Source organism: Protomyctophum bolini, assembly GCF_963924005.1.
Source record: "Protomyctophum bolini genome assembly, chromosome: 22".
Classification (NCBI taxonomy): Eukaryota; Metazoa; Chordata; class Actinopteri; order Myctophiformes; family Myctophidae; genus Protomyctophum; species Protomyctophum bolini.
In genome coordinates, this window is record NC_137883.1 from 5,999,191 (window position 1) to 6,008,793 (window position 9,603).

The window sequence follows — 9,603 nt, forward strand, 5'->3', positions numbered from 1 at the left end:
GTTATTTGAAAGTGTATTGTTGAGTCGTTATTCTGGAAAGTATTATTTTTGCCTTGCACAGTCAAATCCAGCATGGGTCGTCTTTCACTCTGTGTTTTGAGGTAAATAAAACACCAAAAAAAAAAGATCTACATTCTTTGGACTGTCGATTCTTGGAGCCTAGTGGCCGTTCGGGGCAACTTTACACTGTCCATTTGTTCTAACTTCTTCTACTAACGTAATGTTCTTTGTTGCTTTGCGCACGCTTTGCGTGCGTCCCTGCAGGGCCAGAGTGTGGGGTGAGGAGGAGTGCTCTCCTCTGCTGAGCTCCATGCAGACGTCCAGTGATGGCAACGGCATCACCACCGACTCAATAGTAAGTGTCGAGGCTACCACCAGTGGCGTGCACGGATATACACTAGGGGGTGCTAGATAGCACCTCCTGCCCTTTTTGGCAATGTGCTCTAAAAAATTAAATAAAAATCTTGATAAACGCTTCTATTCTATTCTGTTATTTAGGCCCCCACAATCTAAAGCTATGTTTCTATGTCAGTGGTTCTTTCGATAAAAAAATAAATAGCAGACCTATACAAGCTCGTAGCGGGCCACTCGGTGGCGCGCTATGAGCTTGTAGATCTGCTATTTTTCAATAGCTAAAGCACCAAAATGCGTTCCCGCCCCAAAATGCGCTGCACAAGGTGCCCTTTTTTTTCACTTGAGCACCTGCCCCTCTAAATGTCTGTGCACGCCACTGAGGGCTATACCACTGTTGTTTTCGTCGACGATAAAACTATGACGAGAAATGTTCGCCGGCGACTACCTTTTTTCACTGACGAAAACTACATGGAAACTAAATGCAAAACTACTGTATAAGCAATGATGACTAAAACTGAGACTAAATATATTGACAATTAAAAGACTAAAGACTGTTAGGAAGCTGACTATAGTGGACACGAGATCCAGTATCAAGTCATTTTACACTTGGTTGCATGCTGAAAATAGCCGATCTACAAGCTCACAACGCGTCGCATAATCATTATGTCACAGTCATTATGACGGCATCAAGGCCCGCCAAAATACATTTTAGTCAACTAAATCAACTGTAGATTTAGTCGACAAAAACCTTATGAGATTCGACTAAAACTAGACTAACGCTAAAACAATCCAGGTGACTAAAAATATAACTAACACTAAATTAAGTTTTTATTCCAAACGAAGTTTTTATTCTATGACTAAACTAAAATAACAACACTGTGTCGCACGTTATAGCACGTTGAATTTAAGTTTGATAACAGACTCGTATACAGTACCGCTTGTTTTATTCATCACAGCATCGTTATGAACTATACATTCAATGTGTATGTTCTTATTAACCAAGTGGGCTCTGTCCACAAAGGAAACGATTAGTTTGTGGAATGTTAACATACATAAATCATGCATGTACTGCAAAAGAAAAGTGTCTTTGCACCGTTTCGCTTCCTTCCTGAAAATGGTCATTTGTTTAATATGATTACGGCAAAATAATCACAGACAACTCGGATCGTGACAAATCATGAAAATCAACACAATGTTTTGGGCCGATCAAATTTATAAGAAGAAAAACAAAACAAATAGTGTTGTCTCCTGCCTTTATTTCCTTCTTTCTAATGATTTGATCGGCCCAAAATATTGTGTTCATTGTCATGATTTGTCACGATCCGAGTTGGCTTTGTCCGCGGCGTAACCGTCTTTAAATAAATACTTTAAGAAATGCCTATGAGGAAAATGAACGGTGATTTATTTTCCGGGTCTTTCGAGGGGGCGGGACTGCGACGTTCTATTGCCTCCCTCAAGCTCTGAACCCTCAACCCTGAACCCCTGTATAAGTGCTTGAGGGTGAGAGGCTGCAAGGGCTCCAAATTGTTGTGAAAGAAATGGGACAGCACTTGAAGATGCAGAGTCCACCATTCATGACACTTTGCATCACTTCATAAAAACTGTCCTTATTCACAGCCAGTGCCTACCTACATGCTTGGCCTATTTATATCACGTCTATTTTAGATCGTTTTATTATTATTTTACTTTGCTCATTAGTCATTTCTCATCATGTTTCCATTAATATTATTATTATTATTATTGTTATTTAATTTACAGTATAGCCTATCCTTCCATTCCGTCTCCAGTGAGAACAGTGAGAAAGCACTATACATGTGTTTGTTGACATTCTAAGCGCGATACATAACTAATTTGCATACTTGATGATTGATGATGATTGACGTTCGGAGGATCGCCCTCATTCCCCTGGCAACGCTATGAACTGTGGGTAATTTCTTTGCCAAAGTCAGCATCGATGCTGACTTTGGCAAAGGGCACATAAAGGGGCGGGGCTGAGCCCTCACTGACTTACCGGTGTCAAATGGGACATCCCTCAAGCCCTCGCAGACTTCACATGAACGCGCAGCCAAGTCAGTGAGGGCTCATTGAGTCAGCAAAGGAGTGGATTGGGATTAGGCCATGGACACTGAGCTCACTTATTTCCTGGACTACATGTTGTCCCAGTAAGACAGCCCTCCCCCTATTCACAAGGAGGAGCAGTGGACCAAAGCATTATGGGAATTGTAGTCCAGGGAGGAAGTGAGCCCAGTGTCCATGACATCATGCAGGAGCCCATGCATGGACACTTTGAAATACTAAAAGATCTAAAAAAAAACACATATTACCCACGTAAAAGCCCCAGGAAGGTGTTTCTTGTCTCCCAAACTTCATTAAAATAAGATCTGGTTGCAAAAGGGGTGAAGTGACCCTTTAAATATGTGTTGGATCCTTATCTACGAAGTATGTGTGCGACGTGTAAACGGGTACTGTAGCTCTCGTGCACATCCGGGTGGAGGAGGTGCTGGTGGGCAAAACGAAAGTACATTAACCCATTCTGACCTGAGATCAGATTCATACGAGGTTTCCACTGGACACACACTGGTCTGATGAACCCATTCTGACCTGAGATCAGATTCTAAAAATGTCAGTCGTTCTTCGAATTTTTCAAAAATAGCAGACCTACAAGCTCGTATCGCGCCACTCGGTGGCGCGATATGAGCTTGTAGATCTGCTATTTTTCAATAGCTAAAGCATAACATGATGCCAACACCAAAATGGGTGCCCGGTCAGAATGGGTTAAAGACTTTAATTAAAATTCCCACTGCTTAATTATTTTCTTCTTCTGCACAACGTGTTTCGCACAACACCTAACAAAGCCAACACGGCGAAGACACGCCGTGCAGTCAATAAATAAATAAGCATTATGTTATACTTTTTGAAAAATCGTTAAAATGTGGAATAAATCTTTGAATATCGGTCACTTCCTCAAAGAAGCGGAGGGAAGTTTGCTGTCTTTTTAAAGGCATATTTCACTTTCAAATAGTTTTCCGGGTCATTTAATCATCTTACTCAGTGTAGTGTCCAGCCACGTGTATTGCATTGGGTACCAACACTACACTCAGGCTTTTGTGAAAGTCCCAGACAGTTTTCAAGTTGCTTGATTCAGTATTTAGATGTTTGATATTCGTTTTGGTGACTGATATTGTCCTAATACGCGAGGAAACCGTGTTTTTTTTCTTTTTCAATTACTTTTTTTCATTTATTTTTGGATTGTATGCTTTCGAGAGACATTGTAAATCAAGGTTTTACCACTACACAAAGTACACATACACAGCTGTTTTACGTTATCACCCACTCTAGTGAGTAAATATGAACTAGACTCTCAGAGGTCAAATAACTGATAGCACAATGTTATTATTATGTATGTATTGCCGTAGGTTGAGTTTACGTAACCATAGCAGCATGAACATAATTGTCAACATAGTAATCAGCGTCCTCGTGTTTTCATTGAGCATTACATTCATTTAGGGTTTTTATCTGGATTCATTCCAGTGGTGTGTGTGTGTGTGTGTGTGTGTGTGTGTGTGTGTGTGTGTGTGTGTGTGTGTGTGTGTGTGTGTGTGTGTGTGTGTGTGTGTGTGTGTGTGTGTGTGTGTGTGTGTGTACTACGAAGCGAGTCGAACATGCCCAGCATATCTTTTTGTTATCTGGCTTCCACCAATCCTAACAATGAAAAATCGCACTAAGAGGGTCGACACACAACAATTTAGCTTTGTGTGCACTGTGCACTCTCGCATAAAAGGGCCGGTCTTCGCATTCGTATAGGTCTAAGTGGGTTCAACTGTAGCATTGATATTATCAAAGCATTCTGCGGCACCCCTGGACTTGCGTCACTCACGGCACCTTTCTACAGTACAGAATAAAACCATTTGCAAAACAAAAAACAGGACAATCACATGGAGGCATAATTATAAAACCAAGAATAGCTTAATTTGTATAAATGAATGCTTTGTATTTAACCCATTTTGGGCGGGAACCCCTCTTGGTGTTTATAGCATTTTGTCATACTTTAGCTATTGGAAAATAGCAGATCTACAAGCTCATGTACTGTATGACATTTTTTTAAGTTGCAGGACTCAGCAGCTGCTGTATGTTTAAAAAGACAATTAGTTTGGGTAATTTGTTCAGGAGAGGCAGCAGACCGTTGCTAAAGACATAAAATGTAATCCCATTATTAAACTCAAGGAATGATCAAGATTCGACACGTAATGTGCAGGTGCGCTTTCTCTCTCTCTCTCTCTCTCTCTCTCTCTCTCTCTCTCTCTCTCTCTCTCTCAAACACACCAGCACGCACGCACGCACGCATTACAGTGCCTCGTTGTCTTCATTGTTGTAGGATAATGATGGAATTATTTTGATATTGCTTGCAGCTAACATGACTGTACATAACTCATCAACTCGTTATATCAAAAATATGTCGTGGAAAGCCAAAGGGTTTTGCCACAATCCGTGCTCTGAGCCCCACAGGAATACAAGAGAATGAAGTGGTCAGCGGCAGCAGTATATTGGCGGTGCTTTTACAGTATACGCCTGGAGCTCTTATCTGGAATATAACATGCTCCGGGGCAGGTTAGGTATGTGCAGCGTAATTTACCATGGCCCACGCACACCTGTTTTCATTCCAGCCAAGCACAACACTATCTCGTTGAATTAATTAGCACACATTTTGTCCGTACGGACGTTTGGACTGATGTGAAGTCAACCTCTATGAGACTCTTTATCTTCACTCCGTGATGTTCATCATTACGGCAGGAATGTTATGAAGTGCTGTAATGTACTTTTTTTTTTTTAGTGCATGCAACCATTCCCCCTCAACTTTGTTAATGTACACTAGCCTACGGTGTACAAATGGAGTTCATTAAAAACTGAGGATTTGGTTTGGTTTCCCATTACCAGTAAGAGGTCGCGTGCACGCGTCCGCCTGGGTGACGGGCAACTCTGTAATGATGGAGCGTGCCTTGAGTGTACAGGGTTTGATGGGGTCAGATCAGCATTATGGAATGTCTATGGAACAGGTCAGCTCCATATATGGAGATCTAAGGGTGGCAGCGGTGGCAGTGTCTCATGAGTGTACACTACAGGGTTAATTTCCGGGCCTGTTGAGAACTCTCGTTTTCGCCGGCTGGACAGGTATCAGTCAAAAGGGAGACATGGAAGAGGAAGGATGGATGGGGAAGGATCAACATATTATGGAGTGTCAGAACAGGTTATGACATTATATCCATATACTAATATTGATGACATCAGGGATCTCCATATATGTGGACTTAATTTGCGACAGCAGGTCACATTTACTGATTATGATCCCTGATTTACTAGTGATGTCACGAGACCTGGGCACAATATATGACGGGACGTGACAAATTGAGTGGAAAAAAATGGAGTGACAAAATGGAGTGTGACATGACGTGACGAAAACGAAAGGTTTCATTGCGACCACGGGTCGCATTTACTATGGAATCTAGCATTTCCCGTCGGTGTGTTGGTTGGTTGGTCACCCCAGGCAAGACCCCAGGTCATCGTGACATCACGTGACATCAGTCACAGTTAAGCCCGTATATGGAGATCCCTGATGTCATCAATATTGGCCAGCAGCAACTCTACATCTGACCTCAAACCCTTAGATCTCCATACAGTAGATATAGATCTATATATGTCCGTTGTTCTGACACTCCATATGTTGATCCTTCCCCTGTCACTCAAAAATAAACATACATGGGGCAAGCCCCCGTATATTGTGCCCAGGTCTTGTGACATCACTATGACATCATCGGGGGATGATAGTAAATCAGGGATCACATCATAGTAAATGCGACGTGCTGTCGCAATGAAGTCCATATATGGAGATCCCTGATGTCATCCATATTAGTATATGGATACTGTATAATGTCTGACATTCCATAATGTTGATCCTTCCCCGTCCATCCTTCCTCTTCGATGTCTTCCTTTTGCCTGACGTCGCGGTGAGACAACGCGAGCGTATTCAGAGATAGAGATAGTTGCGAGCGTGCTCGTTTATCGTGCACACGCCCGCGACTCATGGAGCTGACCTGTTCTGACATTCCATATGTGTGTGTGTGTGTGTGCGTGTGTGTGTGCGTGTGTGCGTGTGTAGTTTGGTGGATGACATATTGAACAGCGAACAGCAGCAGCAGCAGCTCCTGAGCTCCCTGGAGACGGCGGCCCTGGCCATCTTCCTCTCCTTCATCATCATCATGACGGTGTGTGGCAACCTGCTGGTCATGGTGGCACTCTGCAAGGACAGGCATCTACGGTGAGCTCACTCCCTTATTTATCCCATTCTGTCCTGAGATCAGATTCATACGAGGTTTCCACTGGACACTGCACACTGGTCTGATGAACCCATTCTGACCTGAGATCAGATTCTAAAAATGTCAGTCGCTCTTCGATTTTTCAAAAATAGCAGACCTACAAGCTCGTATGAGCTTGTAGATCTGCTCTTTTTCAATAGCTAAAGCATAACAGGATGCCAACACCAAAATGGGTTCCCGTTCAGAATGGGTTATGATGCCGATAATAATAATAATAATAATAATAATAATAATAATAATAATAATGATAATAACCAGTGATCAAAGTTATAGTCGACCGCAGAATGAAAGCCGCCAGTGTGAAATCTGTTATACCGAGGAGGAAAAAGAAAAGAAGAAAGGGAACATTCTTCGGGGGACACACTGGGTGATTTGAGTATATATACTTTTAGGCGTTCTACGCTGCTCTTTACTCGAGTACTGTATACTAGCTGTACTTGAGTACATTTGGTGTTTTTGTTTTTTGTTTTTTTGAGTGGTGCAAGTTCCACTCCCAAGGAACAGCAATGACCGTGTTCGCCTATCTATGTGACGTTAACCCTGCACCCATGCGCCTATGGGACTGTGAGCACCAGTAGCTATGACTATTAGTACCAGTAGGGGGCGCTGTTGTGCCAGAAACAGAGAGAGAGAGAGTACTGCACTGTTGCCTGCTAATGAGAGAGAGAGGGGGGGGGGGGGGGGGGAGTTCACACGGGTGTGATTTTTTTTCACATTTATAAAAGAAAATGGAAATATTGTACTTTTGTCTCCATTACATTTCTAGTAAGGGACTCTTGGGACCGAAACTTACAAAAATATATTTTGAATTAACCACTTACTTTAAGCCCTGATTCAAATAATAATGTATATATATATACTACATACCGGTGTATATACACAAATAAATATATAAATAGCCGACCTACAAACCATTGCCACTGTGTATGCATAGGATGTTTATATTACAATGAGCCTTATTATGGGCCTCATTCACTGTTTATATCTCGCTTTGCATCCGACAACAGGTGAGAATACTTTGTCGTCAGGCTTCAAAGACTTAACATAACTAACATGTGACTAACATGTGACTCGCTGAACTCCTCTCCTTTGATTGTCAATGGCTATGACATGACAATGACTCTGAAAATGGCCACCCATCTGACCATTCAACATGGCAGCCGGTAGACTGGTCAGATGGGTGGGCCGCGAGAGGTTCAAGGTGGCCCTGATCCAGAAAGGGTTGACAGCTGTACTGCACTACATCATAATTATGGATTATGGAGTGTATGACACTACAGGCTTCGGTCATTTCTTCTCAAGATGAAAGAGAGTCCTCATGTCACAGACTTTGGGCAACGCAGTGTCACAGTCACAGACTTTGCCTGTCTATAGCTCTTGTGATTCTATGTTATGTTCTAGTTATTTTGGTTCTACGTTGTCTTCCCCAGGTGTTTCTCATGTGTAATCACTAATCAGCCCTCTTGTGTATATCAGTCTTGTTCCCCAGTCAGTCAGTCCTTGTCCAGTCATTGTTTGGTGTCACTTCTTGTTCAGTTCACTCATCTTAAAAGTGATGTCTCCTGGGGGCTCGGTGGCACAGTCGGTAGTGCTGTCGCCTCACAGCTAGAAGGTCCTGCAGGGTTCGAATCCCGCTGGGATATTACATTAGATAATTGACACTGGGTGAAAAACTTATCATGGGGATAATTTAAAAAAAAGAAGAAAAGTGATGTCTCCTTGTCTGCAAACATGGAAAGTCCAATGGCGGTAAGAAACCTTGACCATAGTGTTCTTGCTGATCCTAAGCATAGATTCATATCTGCAATGGGCCCTGCATGATTACATATCGATCCTGGCTAAGGGGCAAAGTGACAAAGAGTAGTGACAAATGACAGCGAAGTAAAGACAAAATTAGAAAAATATTTTTGCAGACCAAGGCAACAAAGCTCACTGTAGATATAATGCAACATTGTGTGTGTGTGTGTGTGTGTGTGTGTGTGTGTGTGTGTGTGTGTGTGTGTGTGTGTGTGTGTGTGTGTGTGTGTGTACAGTGTTTTCATATACAGTAAATATGCAGTCCATTTACATGCACTCAAATGCACCCATTCGTATGAGAATAAATGTGAGCAATGGGGAAACACCAGGGCAATCTGCAGCACAAACAGGCCATGACTAAAGCTAGGTTTACAGATGGCTGGAACCAATGGCGTGACATTCATTCCAGCACGATATTCCGAGTATTGGGAACCACTCAAATGTGGTCGAAAAGCCCCATGTCAAAGCTAGAGAGTATCTCCAAATTGATTGTACAAAAATAGAAACTGCCAAATGAAAGTTGTGAAACTGCAGAAAATATCAACTATATACACATTGATATTATTTTCTGCGTGTAAAAACCTTTTCCCCCAGCTAATGTCTTACTGACATTGTATTTGTTGTCACACATAAGTCACACATAGGTCACACATAAGTCATTCTGTCTCTGTAGTTATCTGCATCGACTCGCGTAACGCACTGGCATTGATTGGAATGCTTTATATATGGGGACTGCCCAAAGATCCCAAGTCCCGTTAGTCCGACTATGCGGAAAGGTTGTCGAACATGCCCTGCTGGTTGTCGAACATGCGCTCATGCTCCCGTGCTTGCCGGGTATGTTTAGGGTTAGGGTTAGAGATAGGGTTGGTCATTTCGGCACAACGGGAGGTCGGACCAATTATATAATAAGCCTAACTAACTGACACATACCGGTAAGTGGTTTGAAAACAACTGAAAAGTGAGCATCTATAGCAGCAGGCGTGCAACCGATGTCTCTGCACTCCTCGCACATTTTGGAGAGCTCTTGTGAGGAAGGAGGGAAAGAGAGAAGATTGTCCTACAGCTGATAAATATTCTCAAA

General features: G+C 42.5%; 1 protein-coding gene across 1 annotated transcript in view; it reads left to right on the plus strand.

Annotated features, from left to right (window-relative positions):
* Positions 1-276: 276 nt before the first annotated feature.
* Positions 277-9,603, plus strand: part of LOC308309993 (5-hydroxytryptamine receptor 4) — a gene marked incomplete at its 3' end in the record, with an annotated part of 36,128 nt that continues 26,801 nt past the window's right edge. Inside the window, exons 1-2 of the mRNA XM_080756007.1 lie at positions 277-355; positions 6,509-6,667. Coding sequence (XP_080612133.1) covers positions 327-355; positions 6,509-6,667 — 188 coding nt within the window. The 5' untranslated portion in view covers positions 277-326. The remainder of the gene's footprint in view (positions 356-6,508; positions 6,668-9,603) is intronic.